Source organism: Amblyomma americanum, chromosome 6 (genome assembly GCF_052857255.1).
Source record: "Amblyomma americanum isolate KBUSLIRL-KWMA chromosome 6, ASM5285725v1, whole genome shotgun sequence".
NCBI classification, from domain to species: domain Eukaryota; kingdom Metazoa; phylum Arthropoda; class Arachnida; order Ixodida; family Ixodidae; genus Amblyomma; species Amblyomma americanum.
This window is the reverse complement of record NC_135502.1, coordinates 110,200,847-110,220,821: the sequence shown is the minus strand read 5'-3', so window position 1 is coordinate 110,220,821 and position 19,975 is coordinate 110,200,847. Positions and strand designations below refer to the sequence as shown.

Sequence of the window (19,975 nt, the reverse complement as noted above, 5' to 3'; positions counted from 1 at the left end):
AGACAAGGCTCAGGACATCAGCCTGTGCATGTGCTGCGATAGCCACAGCAGTTAGGAACTCTGCTGTGTCACATTTGCTTGAATTTGCCAAAGGTAGTTTCTGGAAGATCATGTTATATTTGCAACCAGAAACCTGCGCAACTGTCTAGAGAAAAAACTACCCTGCAAAGGACTCCAGTATTTATCTCTGATAACAAATGCAATGTACCAAGGTGTTGCTTCTCCTGTGACATGGACAGTTATGTTTAGGATACCAAAATGTGTGCCTGCCATTCCGAGGTCATGATATGCAACTTTGGCAAAGAAATTTCACATTGCATGAGAGTTAACAATGTGTTGTGTATTTGAACTAATAATTTGGCTGCATATATCAGTTTCATGCTGTCCTTAAAGACAACATTCATATTTTACATTTTTTGTTTTGTTAATACAGTTTAACTTCATTATAATGAAGTTGAAAGGAAATGACAATCCTTCGGTATATACGTAGCCTCATGATAGCCTGTGTTCAGCAACTTCCGTGCTTCCAGTCCTTCATCATGTTCATTATTTCATTATAAACCATTTCGTTATAACGAGGTTCTGCTGTATTGCATTCCATAAAATATAAAGCGGTTTTAATTTTGTTCTGCTCATCAATTTCAACTGGTGCCTCTCTGACTCTTTTACTCATCCACTTCCAGATTTTATCGAGATCTTTTTGGCTGCTACAAACATTGCAAAGGTGTTCCTTGCTTCTGTTTTGGTCGCTTATTATTCTGACAGAAAAATTGTTTTGGTTTGTGCCTTGTATTCCTTGCAGAACCACAATATAAGGTGTCCCAGTGGAAGTGCTTTTATGTAGCTCGTGATGCAAGCCTTCACATTTCTTCTCAGGGTGCTGTGTGCGCAAATCCGTGCCCGGCTGGTTTCTATGGGACCAACTGCAGCCAGCGCTGCCACTGCTACAATGGTGCCCTGTGCGAACACCTGACCGGCCAGTGTCTTTGTGGACCTGGGTATGTGGGCGAACGCTGCCAGGACGAGTGCCCTGTCGGAACATACGGCCTCAACTGCAGCAAGGTATGGCCACAAGATGCACAAGGGCTCAGTTGGGTTTGGAGGTCAAAACATTGCTCAGGTACAAGCCTCCCGGCACAGATCAACTACCTTGGCACAAAGATCAAAATGCCAAGTTGTTCTCCAAAGACCCACCATACTGCATTAGTTGATAAATGAAGAACAGCAGTTTGACAGAGTTGTTTAGATGTAGAGCCATGCAACTTTCATGGGCACTCCAGTGTTTGTTATGTTTGCTACCTTGTTTTGCCATACACAGTATAATCCCGCTATTACGTCCCCAGCGGTGCATTTTACCGCCTGCTATGTTTTTGTGAGCGAGTCCTGCTCTAACTTCTATAGATACTCATGCAATACAAACTTGGCTGTTACATGGCAGTTATGGTGGCACTCTAGCTCGGTGTGTCACAAATACTATCCCCTCACTCCAATACTTTACCCAATGGCGGCATTTTGACAGCTTACGCTTAGCGCACGTGTGGAACAGCGACAATACGCCGGCCAAAGCGGGACTCAGCATTGTTTCACAGCGCTTGACTGGCACCATGTTCTGCGGCTGGTGCAGTTCGGTCACTGCTTCGACGGGACCGCAAAGGACTGTAGGCATAAAAACGAAACTGTGCCATGGCAGAAAGCACATGGGCAGCACTGTAAGATTCTGCAGATTAGTTCCGAGGCTTTTGCTTCTATCACTCCCTTTTTCTCTTTCGTCCATAGCTTAAGAGACACTGTTTGTAGATTGTAATAGATAAGGATTGTGTAAAATTAAAGCGACCTGCAACTTCACCGCCTCCTTGCTGTTGCCTCTTCTCTACTGACAGTTGCTCAGGCAGAAGGAGAGCCATCACAGGGCATTTAGGACTTTTGTGTGCTTACAGAATGATTGCGAGAGCCACAAAGCCTTGCAAATTCTTGAGAAGCATGTTGCACTTACGAAAAAAAAAGTCTGCAGACAGTGATGCACAATTTTTTCACACGCTATGTTCAGCTTCTACATTTCCCGGCTTGTGCATCTTTTGCCCGTAATCCCACGAAAAACATAAGAGCGGGGTTAGACTTATATACATAGGAATAAATTATTACAATATACCCATTAATACTGCCTCATACCTGACTCATTCTGTTTGCATTTCTAAAGAAACAAAGTTTTGCTGTTACCCGCATAGGCTTTCTAACTTATGTTTTAGCCTCTCTTTGTATGCTTCTTTCTTGCAAAGAAGAATGTATTTGCACATTTAGAAAACATTAATGTCTTGAAATGAAGTTTTTCACATTAAAAGTCAATGTAAAAATTGCACCTAGTTAAGTATGAAAATAACAAGGGGGGACAGCCGTGCCTTCTATAGTTGACTATAAATGTTGGAGGCTTAAACTCTGATATAGCTAGTGAAGCACCTGTAATAATGCTGTCATGGCCACCTGTTGTATGGTGGGTGATATATGTTCTATATACTATAAGAAAGTGTTGATCATTTTGATTATAGTTACACGTATACCCACATGGCCATTGACGTCCGTCGGAAGTCCGACGGCCATCCTGCTTCGGACTTTCGGATGTTCTTTGGAACACCCATTTTTTACCCAAAGTCAACCACCGGACATCCGTCGGACTATCCGATGCAAGACTGCGGACCATGTGTAGTTTATCCGACGGACGTCCGAACGCGGACTTATGGATATTTCTGGGACCATCACAGAGTAGCATGCATATCCAGGTTACTCAAGCGGTTTCTGCATGCTTTTTGCTGCAGGCCCTCGGTAGGCCACTGTTATCACTTAGAACAAAAAACTAGCAATAGGTGCAACGAAAAATCATTTATTGCACGAGAGGGCTTCTTCCGAAGCGAAAAGCACGACACAAAATATATATATGCGGAAAATTACAAAATCGCAGCAAACACTGTCACGCTGATTTGTCCATGTATACAGAGGTGAGCACGTTTGTCTAGAACACTCGAGCTGTGGCATGCAGAGCGAATGAAGGAAAATTTACGCAGCATAGGGATGAAGTGCTTGTTCCTGCACGGGGTTGCATTCCTATCAGGCTGTACTTGAGCGCGAATATTTCTGAAATTCTGTACCTGTTCTAAATATTTGCTTTCTTTCCTTCGTACAGCACCACTCGAGCGCATCAGACAAATGGGCTCACCTTTCGCTGCATTTCGCGCATTCCAGTTGAGTTCGGCAGTACAGGCTAGGTGTACAGGCACAAGACGACGATGCGACACACGGAAACTTTTTCTAATTTCCAAGTTTTTTTTCATTTACCGGTATTACTTGACCGCCCCAGGGTGCATTTTCACACATTTGCTTCCCTTCAGTAACCATTCTCACAAGAATTATTCCACTGCCCAACTACAGAGTACAACGATGCTTAATGGCAAATTGCTTCTTTCTCTTCCTGTCGGATGTTCTTTACCAAAAGCAGATATCACATACTGATGCATGAGATACTTATTTGTCGATCTCAACAGTCACACCATCCTCGAACAGCGCTTGGCGACGAAAAAGATCGGCAAATCGAGCTCGCAAGCAGACAGCCACTATATAGGCACTATACAGCCACAAAGAACGCCAGCCATATTTGTTATTTACTTCAGCGGGGCTCGGGATTGGTTTTGGCAAGTTTTGGTTTTTAAGCCGGCTATTTCTTTTGCAATCAGGAATAAAGATAAAGTGTATAAGTAGCTACTGAAGTGTTTAAAATTGTAGTTTAATGTTCGGAATCACTAGAAGGCATTTCTTTTTGGTTAAAAGCAATACTGAATTCACGATTCAAGTTTAGCAAGAATCCGATAAATATAAACAAACATGGTGGACCAAAATTAATATGCTCTAGAATACTGGGGCACTATACCAATATCAATCGTTCGCATTGTTTGAGACTCGCTTTTTGTTCATTGCTCAAATTAACCTTTCAGCTCGAATTAAGGCTCGGTGTGAAGCGCATGTGTCCACATGCGTGCATCTGGCTGGTGGTTTGGGTGGTAGCTATGTCTGCATTGTTAGTCGCATGCTGCACTAAGTCCAGATCAAGCTGTCAAAAAATGGCTAAGCACTGCCTCCTTGGCTGGAGTGGGGCAGAAAGGACATGTTAGCGGAAGGGCCTGTGATGTCCAGGATGCAGCACTGCACCCACTCGTATTCTCCGTGAAACGTCCTCACAGTGAGTTAGACAGCCGGGAAGGTTACGTCCACACGATAGATTCAATGCACAAGCGGAGTTCTGCAGAGATTCTTTTGTAGAAGGACTCTTCCGCTGAAAGGTTGATCGCTTAGGTGTGCGGGCCACCGCGGGCGTGCCGAATACGAAGTTAGCGCGGCATCTGTGTTCACACAACTGTGCTAAAGAGTGCAGACACAACGCCACGTGCTACTCTTACAGCCTGCAATATGGATAAGTTTTTCAGCAGCATCAGTGTTGCAAAGAAATAAGACTAGAGGTCGCCAAGCTAATTTGAGCTTCTAATAAGAGCCCTCAGTGGGCAGCTCTCTAGCCCTCCCTGCCTTCTACAACAACCAGACACGAAGTTGAGTCCACTTATAACAATATTCAAGTGCCACGAAAATTCTATTGTTATAACCGATAATTGTTATAAACGGGTTGCACAAAAAAAGGCATAACAACTGCAAAGAGGGGTCACAGATGGCAAGTGACCTGCGAGCACCTCCAAGGCATTGCTTTGGTAGCCCCAAAAGGGGCCTTGTAAAAAATATGAGGAGGTTGGCGCGGCCACCTTTCAGCTTGAGAAATCCTGAAGAAACACTGGGGGGAAATCGCCACAAGCATCCTGCCATGTACTACTACTCACTGGCTTGCACGAGAAAACCCCATGTCAGTCAGGCTTGCTTGCCCCACGCGAAGCTTGCCGACATCCTTCTCCATGGCATCCAGGTACTCCGCGTAGTGCAGCGGAAGGTCCCTCGTGAAAACGAAGCCCTGGAGGGACTGAATCAACTGCAGGGCCTCGTGCGAGGACAACGTTGAGGCAGCCTGCCCTGCCGTGTCATCGCTGCCGCTGTCGCCGTCAGTGTCGTCGTCACTGTCTGATTCAAGCACGTTTGCGACGATCGCCTCATCGGTGAGAAGTTCTGATTTTACTAATGCGTCGTCCGCATGCTGAAACTCTTCGAGTGGTGAAGCATCCTCATCGACTGCGGACCAACGTTCTGGCATCACTTCGTCGGTGGGAACTTCGCAGGCTTCGTCTAAGTCACTCCTGCCTCGGACAAAGCACACTTTCCTAAAGCAGTTCCACACCGTAGAAGTGCCAGCTTCAGACCACGCACCAAATATAAACTGTACGACCATCAGCAGATTGATTTTCAAGTCTGGTTGCTCCCTGCTTCTTGTCCGCGCGGCCATGTCCATCAACAGGACTAACTTGCTCAGGACGTGGCGACGATACATCACCTTAAAATTGGCAATCACGCCGGTGTCCATGGGCTGCAAGCCTTCCGTCGTGTTCGGAGGCAGGAAAAAACTTCCACGTTTGAGAGCTTTGGCATGGAGTGGTGGGCACTACAATTACCCAGGACGAGCGCCATCTTCCTCTTCGATCGCTCGATGCGCTGATCAAACTCCAACAGCCACTCGCGAAAAAGTTTTTGCCTCATCCATGCCTTGTGATTGTTACGGGAGCGTACTGGTATCCTGGCAGCACCACGGAAGCAGCGGGGATTTTTTGACTTCCCAATGACAAATGCAGGGCACTTGTCGCTCCCGTCCATATTGGCACACAAAAACACAGTGAGGCGCAGCTTGCTGTTTTTGCCACCCTTGCACGTGTCTCCTTTCAGTGCATGCGTCTTGGAGGGCAACATCTGGGAAAACAGCCCCGTTTCGTCGCCATTTCCCCATTTTATACATCGGCGTTAACATAGTTGTCGAGGATGCAGGGCAGTGTTTCCTGCAGCTACTTCTCCTTTGCCTGCACATCAAGCGAAGCTCCCTCACTGATGACTGCTTTGTAGACAATGCCATGCTTTTCTTTGAAGCGCTGTATCCAGCCTCTACCTGACTGGAAGTCCTTATTGTTAATCAGCAGGGCAAACTGCTTCGCCTTTGTGGCCAGAATTGGCCCAGTGATTGGCAAGTTCTGGGCACGGGCACCAAGAAGCCACTCGTAGAGGGCCTCCTCCACCTCCGTATAGGCACCTTTTTGAACGCGCTTGCGCCCACTGTCAAGCCAGCACTTTTCTTTGTCGAACTTCTCAGCGGAGCGAATGATCGTCGGCATCGTCGGTTGCGATAGTGCGTACTTCTTAACCAAGTCACACACTTTCTTACCGTCTTTGTAGTCCTTCACGATACTGCACTTTGTCTCCAAATCGATAGCTGTGCATTTTCTTTTCACCGGCAACGTCATCCGATAATCAGCGGGCGGATCAACCATCTTCTGTTTTGGTGGTGATTCAACCAAGACAATGAAACCACATGGCCAGGAACGACTTTGACGCAATCAACTAACACAAACAACCACATCCGTTGGCAGAACTGCGCAGAATGAGGGGCGAGTGAGCAGATCAGCGCTGTCAGCGCTTTGGCGAGGTCTATTCGTGTTTCGGAGGGTGGCGCAGCGTAGAGTTATGGGCGGAGCCCATTTGTGTTCGGAGGGGTAGAAGGGCGGTGGGAGAGAGTTGCGCGAGGCTAGCGATGCATGCGGACAAGGCCGGAAAACAGGTTCTATTGTATGAGTGCGCGGCGGGGAGGGTGGAATTTCTTTTTTTTTTGTTTTCAAGGATTTTGCATTCCACTACCTTTTGGCACGAGCACTCAGGAGCCAGACTTCTTTGTTATAACCGATAATGCGGTATCGGGGCATTGTAGTAAGCGGATTTTACCATAGAAACCATAGCTTTAAACCATAGATTTTACCATAGCTTTTCATTGTTATAAAAGATATATTGTTAAAGCCGGTATCGTTATAAGTGGGTTCGACTGTATACCGGTTTACTGAAGTGATTTTTTTGTCCTGCCCGTTTTCAAAATTTGTCCTAAGTAGGACGCCCCTCGTAAGCCCACCGGACATCCGGATTTGGATGTCCGGGATTCTAGATGCCCACCGGACGTCCAGATTTGGATGTCCACTTTTGGATCTGCTTCATTCTTCCTTTGGATATCCAGATCCGGCTTCGGATGTATGAACCTTAATAAGATATTCATCGTACATTGTTTGCTGTCTCGGTATCTATATGATTAAAGAAGTGCTTAAAAGGCATTTTCTTTGGTGCAATAACTTTTACAGCTTTTAATGCTTACAATATTAAAGCCTAATCAGTTACAGCAAGGTTACTATCAGCTGAACTAAACTGCATCCACTTTGCACACATAGGAGGGAACACAAAACCTTAATAATTTGAGTGAATCTCATATTTATTTGTAGGTTTCAGGCATTGATTTATTAGTGTTTAGTACATACCCTGTGTTGCCCATTCATTTCGCAGAAGTATTTATCACAACTTACGCATGTGTTAAATTTAGTATAACTAAATTTTCTGCCTTTAGACTATTTGAGACTAGCAGGTTGGCTCTTGAACAGCCAAGTAATGTTTGTATTACTTGCACAGCACATTGGCTCTGATGTGCTGGGATGTTCTTGTGTGAATCATCTGATGTTATTGTTTTTTCCATGTATACTTGCAGAAATGCGACTGTGAAAATGGTGCCGGTTGCAATGTTACCAACGGCCACTGCATCTGCCTTCCTGGTTTTACTGGACCACGATGTGAAGGCAGAGGTAAGGCTGATGGCTTGGTGGAGCCAGCGAGCACAGCTTGCTTTTGATGCTGTCCACTCAAGGAAACCTTCCAGAATGCTAAACACTAATGTGAAAGCAGTCTTGGCGACCCATTGTATTTTCTACTCCGCTGTCAGTCATTTTGGCACTATCTGACTATTGAATTTAATGCTGGCATCTGGATACACCTGAATTTTATACTGCCTTTTCTTTGAAATATGATCTTAGTAGTGCTAGTGTGTAATACAAAATAATATGCGCTTAAGTCATTGTGCCTGTTTAACGAGTAAGACATGTTGGAAATATCGCATATAGCCAGCTAAAAGGCAGGAATAGAAGCATATGTGCATGAATGCACATTAATTTTTGGCCCTTATTATTTAGAATATGCAGACTATTTTTAATGTACTGTTCTTTGCTTTGTTTTCTTCTGCAGCCTGCACAGATGAACTGTATGGACCAGGATGCGAGCATGTGTGTCAGTGCGACAAAGAAAATTCTATCATGTAAGTGCTGCTAGCAGTTAGTGCTCTCGTTTTAGTGTGCATTTAATGCATTAGAATATGCTGTTTATATAATTTTTCAAGCTTGAACATTTTTGGAAAGTGCATTCAGCATTTAAAGAAAAGCTGACAAATCAAGTAATACACAAAATTCATTGATTGATGAGCATTCTTGTTGCATACTCTGCTTGCTACTATGCTTCTGCTGCTGTAAAGTAATCATCTTAGCTGAGCATGTTACCGTGCTGCTAGATTCAAAATGATTAAATTAGCAGTATATCTGACAAGCCAATGCCCGTTTGGTTCAAAATTTGCACTCGTTGATGCACCATTCTTGCGGGCCTACCGGTGCAATTAAATGCAAGGTCCTTGCACTGTTTTTTTTTGGTTGCTACTCACTGTGCAACAGTTTACTGAAATGCGAGAAGCAAAAAAAAAAACAAAGTTCATTAAGAAGCACACACTCGGGAGGATTTTAATTTGAGCTTTTAACCACTTTTGAGTATTGCAAACATGCCGGGGAGCAAAGCATCCATGTGAGCACCCTCAGTGCATTTGCAATGTCCGCAATCTCGGGTGCTTGCAAGTCGCCTGTGGCCATCTGTGTAATGGTTTTATGTAACCAAAGTTTACAAATTTCACCACATTTGCACATCTGCTTTTTCATATCATGCCACTGTCAGCTTAATTTAGTTCAAGAGTTCAAAAGCCTATGTGAGCCTATATATCACATTGTAGAAAAACCTGCTTCTAAGTTACTGTTTTTCTATACCGGGTATTGCAACGCATGAGGGGTGATAGTGTGTGCATTGTTAAGGAAAATCTGATCAAAATTTCAGTACTGTTACTCTTAGAACCAACCCAAGAAAGGCTGTGATCAGACATTGTGGTTATATGTTCTTTTCATTGTTTAATACTAGGCATTTGCTAATGTTCGATAATATTCGAGTGTGCACATGCTGGCTGCCGCTGCGCCGATGTGCAAACAGCTGACCGGCGCCTGGAGAGCGATCTGCACATGTACAGTATTAGTCCCTGCGGAAACGATTCCCTCTATGCTAAATCTCTCTAATTGGAGGACGTACGGCTCCCTTGACTTCCACAGAACGATTCTGAGGTAACTGCAGCTGCTGCAGGCACTTTTCTCTGCGTGAAATTCGCTAAACAAGTGCGACGGCATGAGTACAACGGGAAGCTAGGAAGAGAAACACGGAGATGAGTGCCCCTTTCTGACGCTTGACATGGGATGGTGATGGGCGCACGGTGCGTACTCCTCACAGGTGTCATGGAGTTATCGCTTAAAAGAAACAGTTGCGTAACAATGCAATCGCAATTAAGAGCAGCAGTTGGAGACCTCGCATATAGGTCACACGCAGCGCATAAATGTCTGCACCGCATGCAGGTCGGCTCTCTATTTCTGATGGCAATTTCTGTGCGATTTTTGAAGTTTGTCAGCACAGCTTCAATGAATGTGATAAAGCTTCTATGCATCCTCTTTTTTTTATGTAATGGCCTTTTGTGTTTGAAAAATATATATAATTTTGAAAATGGCTATTGAGCCGTTTAAACTTTTTGTATCAGAAGTAACGAAATATTCACTTCGAAATTGTTTGAAGAAAATTACTATTCGCTTCAAACCAAAAAACCAACTTTTGCATAAGCCTATTTAATACCAATACACCCATATCTCTTCATTTGGCGTGTCTCCGATAACAGGTGCCACCCTTGGACTGGCTACTGCAAGTGCAAGCCCGGCTGGAACGGGGAGACCTGTTCCCGTCCCTGCATGCCACTTTTCTATGGGCCAGAGTGTGCACTCACTTGCAGCTGTGAAAATGACGGCACCTGTGACCCTGTCGACGGCACATGTGTCTGTGAACCAGGCTTCATTGGCTCCAAGTACGTGCAAACGAATGTAGTCGAAGCTCATGTTCTCTTTCATTTAAATTTTTGTGTGTGTAATTATTGTATGAGTCTCAGTGTAATGACTTCATGATTGAGCAAGGTTGTATTTTCATAGAAGTGTAATGATTTGCTGTGTAGTCATGGTGAGTGCATGCACTTGCACATGTGCTCACCATACTGCCGACTCTCAGTTATTCAGATTCGTAGGGAACTAAAAATTGGTTAGGTTATGTGGTATTTCAGTTAAAGGTTGCCTTTCTATTAACTTTAGCATCAGTTTGAATGAACCACAAGTTTGATTTAAGCGAGTTCAGATTACCGAGGGAATTTAAACTGCAGCATTAATTTCAGTTAGTTGCATTTTAACGCATTTGTATCTGTTTTTAATCTCTTATAACTGAACATTAGTCACCATTCTACTGTCATACTGGAGCCAGTCAATAACAACTGAACTGAAGTCTTTCGAAACTGGCGTTTGTTTCTTAGAAAAGCTTGTTATGTGCACCGGCTTCCTCAGGGGAGATCATATCATGGCACTTTCCAAGCTCTACAGAGTGGTAATATGTATGTTTCTTGGCAAGGCCAAGCAACAAGCTGCTTAGAGCACGATTTAACTAATCATGGTTAAAACGTTCACGCATCCGGTGGCAGGTCTCTCTCCTTGTCATCAGACTCTTGGCGCTCGGGGAGTGCTCGCACTTCACGTACAATGGTTTTGTCAGTGTATCACTTTGCAATGCTGGCATCATGATCCATATCTCACGAAGTCTCCCCGGTCGAAGTCATGTCCAGTCATCTGTGAACCAACAAAGGGTTGTTACAAATCCACATGTGTTGTTGCAGATCTTCAACAGTATCTTCAGTCGTTTCTTCGCCTATAAACCATGCTTTACGAAACCAATGCACTCCGCTGTCAGTTCTATCTGCAGGGCTCTAATCATTTCCAAAGTGGCGAACGAAGATATCTGAACTGTGACGTCGCCGCCTTGGGTGTCAGTTACTATCAGCATGTGCTGTATGTAGCGCTGATGCTAGGACACCTTGAGCACATGAATGACACCTGTGTCCTGTGGCTGAATCTTGCACTTTTCACTCGGTGGTGAGCAGAATGCCATCACCACAGACAGAGAATAGCAACACGGGGTACGTCGCAAAGTTGTCAAAAACGAGCAGGAGCTCCTTTTTTTTTCCTATATGGTTGAACTCAACCAGCCACTCGATGAAAAAATTTTGCGTCTCTTTATGAAACTTATAGTGGTTGCAAGCTCCCGGAATAACATCAAAAAGTGACGCATTATGTAGGCCTTTGTGTTCGACCTGTAGCGTACGAAAGCGTACTTCCGAAAGTATCAGAATGTGTGGGACTTGTCGATCACAAACGACAGCTGCCAGTCGCAGCTGTTCCTCATGCGCAGAAGCCTGTTAACACAAAAGTTTGCAGTGCCTTTCACCAACTCAGGGGTCGCCTTTCTAGGCATTGGTTTCTGATGCCACTACTCGGTGAAACTGCGCCTTTGTCAGCGATGTCTCACTTTTCTATTGCAATTTTGGGTTCCCATATTTTCCGAGGGCAAGTGACGCAGGGGCTCCTCACTTAATGTATGCACGGGTTCTTTGACTGCCGGGCCGAATTTACAATGCCTCTTCGTTCGTTCTGAGTTGTGCCGCCGCAGTTCTTCGTTGTATCTGAGACACTGTCCCATTGCCCTAATTCATATGTCCACGATAGCACCACCCTCGTTCATTATAAGCGAGCAGCATTATAACTGCAGCCGTAGTAAGCGGTTTTTTGACTGTATGGTTATTAACCCATTAACACTATCATGCCATACCCTTAAGGTGCAGCTTAAGTGCCCATTCTGGTTTCTTGAGAGGCAGTGCATCTGCATGCTTTATTATTTTTCATCCATCTTAAGCTGGAAAGGATTGGAGCCAAGACATGGACAGGGTTTCCGAGCACTGTTTGAATGAAGTTAGCGTCAGCTTAGGATAGCAGATTTAGGTGGCATGTACTAAGTAGCTTCAGCTGCCACCTTGGATCTTGGAAGCAGTTCATCCAAACTGTGGCGTTTGCGTTTGGCAGCTGGTGAAATGCTGCTTTTTGCTGCTAAGGCTTAGATTTGCCACTGACTTGGGCAGGACAATACTTTGCAGTACTGCCAATACAAGAGTTTCCCTGGAGGCTTTAGTAAACTGTTTACTGTGAAAATATTGTCTATCATTAGCAAGAAGATTAATTCAAAATTGTAGACTGCACTTGAAGGGAGTTCAGTCCTTTAGAGCTCGGTAGAGCCTGAATGGAGGCTGGTTGGATGGGTTTGCCTCATTGATTTCTCATGCCTGTATGAATTTATGGAGGGCAGGATAAGAGAAGGAACTGTTCACATCCGGGCACACCTACATGGGAAAAATGTGCCCCTCTCTGGTGTTGTCGTGTCCTGTGTAATGCCATATAAATGCAGCAACCATTAAAACTGATTTTTCTCTGCAAAATGAGCGCATTTAGCTCAAATGATATCTTTTTTTATTTGTTGTGTCCTTTCATCACTGTTTCTTTTGTCTTGGACTGTTGTGACGATCCGTCTTTGCCAATATTGCAGCTGCAGTGAGCGTTGCCCTGCTGGCAAGTTCGGCACCAACTGCTCCCAGAACTGCAGCTGCGAGAACAATGGAATCTGTTCACATGTCAATGGCCTTTGCCAGTGTCCTCCAGGTATGTGCTTCCTGGAGGCTGTTTTCTTTAGCATTGCAGCATAAATATACTAACTCACTGAAGCAAACATTCAGCAGCGAAAATTCTGGGCAGTGTAAATTCTGCTTCTGCAAACTCTTGTGCCAGGAGAGTACAATAGCGCTTAGTACTGTTGTCACCAGAGCCTGTATCTGGAAGTGCACACTAAGTGGACATGTCCCAATGGGCATAGTTTAAATTGGGCATGCTCTGCTTCTGAAAGTAGTTAACACTTTCACCACCTCAGATCACATTGTATAGATGGTCCCATCACCTTTAACCCTTTTTGGTCATCTGTTAGGCATCGCCTGACAGTGAAAATGTGTTCGTCCGGTCAGTTGTCGGACTATGCTTTAAATGAATGTTTATAACCAAATCATGACGAGGTTTCTCCATGAGAGGTAGGAAGACTCGATAGAATGCTGACCGGTGCAGTACTTTTTGTTTATTAAAGTTTTTCCTCCTCCTTCTCCATGGGTAAACTGCACCTGACCAGGAGGGGTTAAATCAAACACAGCCACCTGTTTCTGCTTTTGAGTGCTTCATTATAAATCATAAGGATTTGTAGTGCAGGTTGTGTAATGTTTACTTGTGAGCTGCAATTACTGTTTTCAGCCAAGGTGACAGAAGAAACAGGTCACCTGCCATCGTTTGCACATTTGAAGGCTGCAATCAATCAGCGCAGATTGAAATGTGCATGCCCACCTTGTGGATACTTCCTGAATATGGGCCCAGCTCTACTACATTATTTCTGTGGCTGAGGTCGTATATCATTCTCAGCGCACTTGACTTTTCACTAAAATTTGCCTGAAGGCTGCAAGAAATTCGGTAGGTGCTGGTAGCACCTTTGTACGTGCCTAGTATGATCGACTCTGAATGTTTTGCTCCTCTGGTAATGTGCCCCACTACCTCACAATGTTTGCCATCTCCTTGTTCTGTGGGTTGCACCTCAATTTTTAAGTTGCGTTCTCTATTGATACCAGCCAATTTAGTTTGTCATCAAAGACTCTTTAAGGTAGGTGCCATTAAATGGTGGCTTAATGTTATCAGTTTTTAATTGAAACTTATTTTCTCTCCCCTGATGCTCTCTGAGTGAAGCCCTTGGTATTAGTTCTCCATCTTCAGTGAAATCAGTTTTGTTATCTCTCCTCAAAGGGGCCTTTGAGCACCCTATATTTCGGGCATTTTATTCCAGATACCAAGCCTCGAAGAGTGCTCACACTTGTTCTTGATGTGTTCCTCCATCAGGTTACGCCAAGTCGAGGTGCAATGAGCTGTGCCCTGTGGGAACCTATGGCCTCAACTGCCAGAGCAAGTGCAAGTGCAAGAATGGAGCAGCCTGCAACCCAGTGACTGGAGAGTGTACTTGCTCACCTGGCTACCTGGGCGAGGTCTGCGAGTTGAAATGTGATGTGAGTGCTAGCTTTGCTCTTTCAAAATTGCGCTGTTCAGATTGCAAATTCGCACAGTTTTAGTTTGCCTGAAACTTCAATTTTCAAGCCTGAAGTTTGAATGCAGCTGACTCTCGATTATTTGGACTTGAAGAGGACCAAAACTTTTTCAAGTTACATGATTTTTGAATTCAGGGAATCTCTTTTATAGAAATGTTGACAGTACCAAGATGTCAGTGTGGACAGACAAGCTATTCTAATATAAGTGAGTACAAATTAATGTGAGTTCACTGTAGTGTCACACTATTAGTTTGTACAGAAATTTTAGTCGACAAGAACATTTTCTTTGGGCTGGAAAATAGTTAGCTATTGTTAAAATGGTAGCTGCAGTAAATGTGTCGCATATTATGCAAACCAAGTAGATCTTCATTTCACTTGCTTAAACTGAATTCAGCTTTTGTGACTCTGCTTCAAATCATAGCTATGCAGTCCACACTAGTAAAGAAGTAAAATTTCTGCACCTTCTTCAGGATCAGCGATACAGTTGTCTTTGACACGTAATGGTAAGCATGCACTGCGTAACTAATTTCCTGACCTCGCTTTCTCTTTTTTTCTCTTCTTTGCATGGCTACCTCATCAGCACGGGAGGTATGGACAGAACTGTGAGAACAAGTGCAAGTGCAACTGGGAGCACTCTCTGGGATGTGACCACGTTTCTGGGAAGTGCAACTGTGCTCCTGGCATCAAAGGTGAGTGTGTTTGGCTTTGTTTTTGCTTACTAGTGGTCATATCTCATCCTCTAGTAAGCTGTAATTTGCATGGTGTTGCAGCAGGCTCTATGCTCATTTTCTCGCACAGCTAAAATGAACATTCCCTAGTGATAAGCCATTTGTTCAATGTGACGGTCACTAAGAGCATACCCCCAGGATTCTTCCTTACCTCATTGCTGCTGGCTCACTCGTAAACAATTTGTTATAAGTTGGTCTTGCTATCATTTCATATTTACTGTCACTTGCACGTATTCTCAATACAACATCCATGAAGGAATTATAGTTTTCACCTTTGGGAATGTTGTATATCACCTGTTAATTTCTCATATGCTAAAGCGGCAAGCAATTTCCATGATCTCCTCAAGGTTGCACATTGGCACTATGCTAGAATAGCTTGGAGAACTTTTTTGAGGAGTCAACTATATGCTGGTTTGATTTCTTGATATGTGAAAATAAGGTAGGGAACTTGTTCCTGTGACTCCGTCCTAATCTGTCTAATACCCCTGCCATACGATCACCTCAAAGGTCTTTCAGAATCGGGTCCTTATGTTCAAAGGTGTAACTTGATTTTCTACAGTTTCGAGTGAAAATCAGTAGCTAACGCAAACCTTGCTTCGCCCGCAGGTGTGTCTTGCGAGAGCCAGTGTCCTCGTGGTCAGTGGGGAGCGTCATGTGAAAACGTGTGCGACTGCAAGAACAATTCCTCTTGCAATCCCGAGACTGGCGTCTGCATCTGCGAACGCGGGTGGACGGGCAAGGACTGTAATGAACGTGAGTCTCTCTTCATTTTGTCTTATACCATGCTTGCATAAAGGAACACCAACAACTCCCCATCTAATTTTTGCTCTTAGCAGAAATCACTTGTTTGCCTCCTTATGGCTATGTTGATGTTAGTCCGGCAGCAAAAGGAGGATTTATTGTTGAGAAAAATTGATTTAAAAATGGCACTTTTTTTTTTTGCCCTCCACTCGATTCGAAATTTACGATATCAGTAATGAAAAAGACTGATTACTGTTTGGAAGTGAATGGCAGTGAAGCCTACCTCCGAGATCTGCATAGAAGAATCGGTCTTGACATTATTGCAGCTTTCTTGTGAAAGTAGCCAGTGGAGGCAGTACCTGTATTTCATTTTCTGGCCTTTTCTGGCTTATCAAAGCTTCATTTTTAGTGAAAACAGCCTCTTTATTGTTTAAAAGTGGTATTTTATTAGTACAGGTCAACTTCAGTTTGTGCTCAGTGTCTCTTTAAATGTAAATACTTTGTAGTTGCTGTCACAAATTTTGTGAAGGTTCCTCTTTTGCAGCACTCCAGTTGACTTTACACGTTCTTAAAACACTCCTTACTTCTGGTTATCTAGTCACTAAACATTTATGAGCCAAACCAATAACTGCAGCCGAGAGCACGATTGTCATTTTGTTTAGTGTATCATGAGCACGAGGCCTATATATGGAACACAGATACATACAACTGAGAGCAAAGCTCTTGTGCAATCCACTCTAAAGCGCTCACAGCTTCAAGGAGATGGTGTCAGAAGTCTGCCATTATGCCCTGTCAATATGTATTGAGCTGCCGTTTCATTCACAACACTTGTACCTGTGCAGAAGCAGTTCATCCCATGTACCGCTGGTTTAATTTGTGTTCGTTTGTACATGAAAGGTTATGTGCAAGAGATAAATCTGCTTTGGGAGCTCATGGTATGTGCACGCACTGCACAAGGGCTTTATTAATTGAATGGGAGTTGAAAATTCGCCATATCGTAAGCAAAAATTCATTGTTTTTAAATGCTACTAAGATCAATAAATTTAAAAAGTTCTTCGGAGATGTTGTTTGTACTTTGTATGTTACTATGTCGTTGTCTTGTGAACCTTGTTAACATGCAACAAATAGTGCATAAGCATTGAGTTCCATTTTCGTTCAATTTGTTGCAAGCTTAAGCTTAATCTTGCATGTGCACTTAATGTTTATGTAATAGTTATGAGTAACAGCGCTGGATGTCACTAACTGATTAATATTGAATCAGAATACCTTTCTTCTCAGGTTGTGTCTATGAACGCTTGCATACTCCCAATCTATGGTCATGTATCTCTGTGGGTTCCACTTTTGTTTATCATGGCTTCCTGTACCGTGGTTATTCTGCTATCTAATGAATGACGTAACAATTGCCTTTTAGGTGCCTGTTACGTATACTGCTTATATTTAGTGAAACAGCAGTTCTGTAGTACGTTTTGCATTTCTAGGGAGAGTTTAATCCCCAGGAGGTCACATATCGATGTGAGCAAAGTCCAGAAATGCCAAGGAGGTGTGGGTGGCCTGTCATTTCATGATTGAATTCAAACAGTGCTAATTAAGAATGACAGAAGGTAAGAGTGAGGCAGTGGCGGCGCTGACCTACAGCTAAGATTTTATTGCACCTGTGTTGCCTCGTTTTTTTTTTCTTCTGTCCTGTTTAGGTAACACTACTTGCATTCAGCCAGAAATGCTCGTGTGCTGATCTAGATGAGCCTGTTGAGTCAATGGCGGCCTCAACTTGGGAGTCGGGCTTCACGTTATATCCCCACCCTAGATGTTGCCTGGTTTTCTTCACACGGTCGTTTTCACTAATTGAATGTGGTTGCTCTGTACTCGTGGTTAACATCAGCCTTGGCAGCTCCTGCATTGCACCCTCTCTGGCTTCTCGCAGCATGCTCCGCCGGCTCCTTTGGCCAGAATTGCTCGGAGGTGTGTGTCGAGTGCATGCACAGTGATGGCCGCCCCTGCAACCACATCACTGGCAAGTGTCAGTGCAGTGCCGGCTACATGGGCCTGCGGTGCAGCGAGTGTGAGTGACCTGTTTCCACTAACCGCACTGAATTCTTCTTGTCCTTCTCTAGATATGCAGTGGAGTTGTAGTGAAATTGTAGTGCAAAAACCAGGACCCTGTCTGTGTACACACAGGCTTTCTCCTCTGTATGTCTGCTGCACTGTGGAAACAAATTGACGTTCACAATGTGATGAAGTGATATTGAATGCAGCACAGCAATCTATGAAAAAGAATGGAGAGAAGTGTGGAGAAGAATACTTATAATGTTAAGAGACAAGGAGGTAGTGCAGAGAGAGAGAAATTTTAATAAGAGGAAAGGAGGAGAGTTCGGCTGGTGGTAAAATGACCCTGGCCCTGCTACTCCACGAGGGAGGGCAGGATGGGTTAAAGAACAAAGTTAGTGACGTCCTAGGTGAAATCAAGAAGAAGAAATGGGTATGGGCAGGGCATGAAATGTGAGAAGCTAGCCAATTGTCACTTAACCCTCTCTGGCCCAGCAATTGTAGTTGGAATCGCCCGCTTTAAAACGCCACAGACTTCATACGGCTTAATTACTGCAGCTACAGCTGCTTTTATGGTGAATGCAGCATTTAGCTATTTACGCTTTATAATAGAAATCTTTCGCCTCATAGAGAAATGCTGCTGCTTAGGAAGGGAGTATAAACACTGCAGAAGTGCTACTGCCAATACCAAGCAATACCGGTTACTCCCTTTGACCGTGTACAAGAAAAGAAATGGTGTTTGATTCTTATGAGGACGTAAATTAGTACATAGGCTTGATGTTATTCATTCAAAATAAATTCTTTCGTAAAACCTCATGTAAGAGTTATTGAAGAGCTCGCAAATATCAATGCTTCCAAATGGAATCATTGGGGGGTGGAAGCGCTAAAGAAGAATATGTGTTTGAGATCCTGCACCTCGCTTATGTTTTTTAAAGATATCACCTTTTCTTACTTTTATGCACTTTATATGTAAGAAAAAATGCTTTTCTTCAAAGTAGATGACTAAATTCCAAATCCAATAATTTTAGAGAGTAAAGCAAGAAGTCTCAAGAGGTGCCCGCTTCATGTGGTGAGGTGTCAGATATTAATATCGATCCATCAGGTGAAGAACTAGTCATCGCAAGAATGCGGAAAGCGATAAACTTGCATGTGATTTCAGCCGTCACATGAGATTGAAAACCACAAGACAATGCAAAAAACCGAGCGGTTGCACAATGACGCTGCTGGTTGAAAACCATGAATAAATTGGCTAAAAATAAAATTGCCCTTGACGACGCAGTACGGTAACTGCTTACAAAGAGAGAATAAAAAGAATAATGCGAACCTCTTCCACAAGAAGCACTTTTGCCACACTATTACACTGAAAAAATTTTGCAGTCTCTCAAGCTTTTAGAATTTCATTTTAAAAATTTTACTTAATGGAGCAAGCTGAATATTGTCAAGGCATTAAAACAGGAAAAAAATATACTTGGTTGCCCTGCCTCTTACACACAGTGTCTCAGAAAAGCAAACATTAGAACAATCCGCCTTTTTCACAACGCGACTGCGCATGCGCCCATCCCCTGGAGGCGGTGTCGCGAAACATATTGGAAGGGTCGCTCGCTCCACTCGAGACCGGTCGTGGAAGTGTAAACAAACCGGCTTCCTACGTGGGGTGCATTACTGCAGCCGTCGAGCGTTCAGCACGACGCATTTGGCGATACCTACGAAATGTGTTGCATACGGCAGCAATGCCCAATATGTAAAGGGAAGTAAGCTCGGATTTTTTCGCTTTGCGAGCGCTTCCCTGGACAGCCTTCAATGCGAAGCGTGGATAAAAGCAGTTCGCCGGCTCGACGATCGTGCCGCCCTTGGGCACCGTCAAGCACATCAAGACTGTGCGGGAATTACTTTGTGACAGGTACGGACGAGGTACTATGTTTAAATGCGTGTGCAGTCTATCACGAAGTGTTTTATTCATGGGCAGGAAGGCCTCGAATGTCACCGCAGCACCCAGACTTCGTTCCGACGCTTTTTGCTTTCTTAAGCAAGCTTCGGCAGTGTCTAGGTTCTTATTGTTTCGCCATCTTTGCAT

At 43.9% G+C, this 19,975-nt stretch overlaps 1 protein-coding gene across 4 annotated transcripts in view; it reads left to right on the top strand.

The window, feature by feature from the left end:
- LOC144093986 (uncharacterized) overlaps positions 1-19,975 on the top strand; it is an 81,604-nt gene that overhangs the window by 44,921 nt on the left and 16,708 nt on the right. For 2 of the 4 annotated variants that reach the window (XM_077627803.1, XM_077627802.1), the window contains exons 10-18: positions 877-1,062; positions 7,706-7,799; positions 8,236-8,305; positions 10,019-10,201; positions 12,808-12,920; positions 14,187-14,350; positions 14,970-15,078; positions 15,724-15,870; positions 17,780-17,917. In XM_077627803.1, the coding sequence (XP_077483929.1) occupies positions 877-1,062; positions 7,706-7,799; positions 8,236-8,305; positions 10,019-10,201; positions 12,808-12,920; positions 14,187-14,350; positions 14,970-15,078; positions 15,724-15,870; positions 17,780-17,917 (1,204 nt within the window). The remainder of the gene's footprint in view (positions 1-876; positions 1,063-7,705; positions 7,800-8,235; positions 8,306-10,018; positions 10,202-12,807; positions 12,921-14,186; positions 14,351-14,969; positions 15,079-15,723; positions 15,871-17,779; positions 17,918-19,975) is intronic. The other 2 variants (XM_077627805.1, XM_077627804.1) reach the window with 1 other exon arrangement.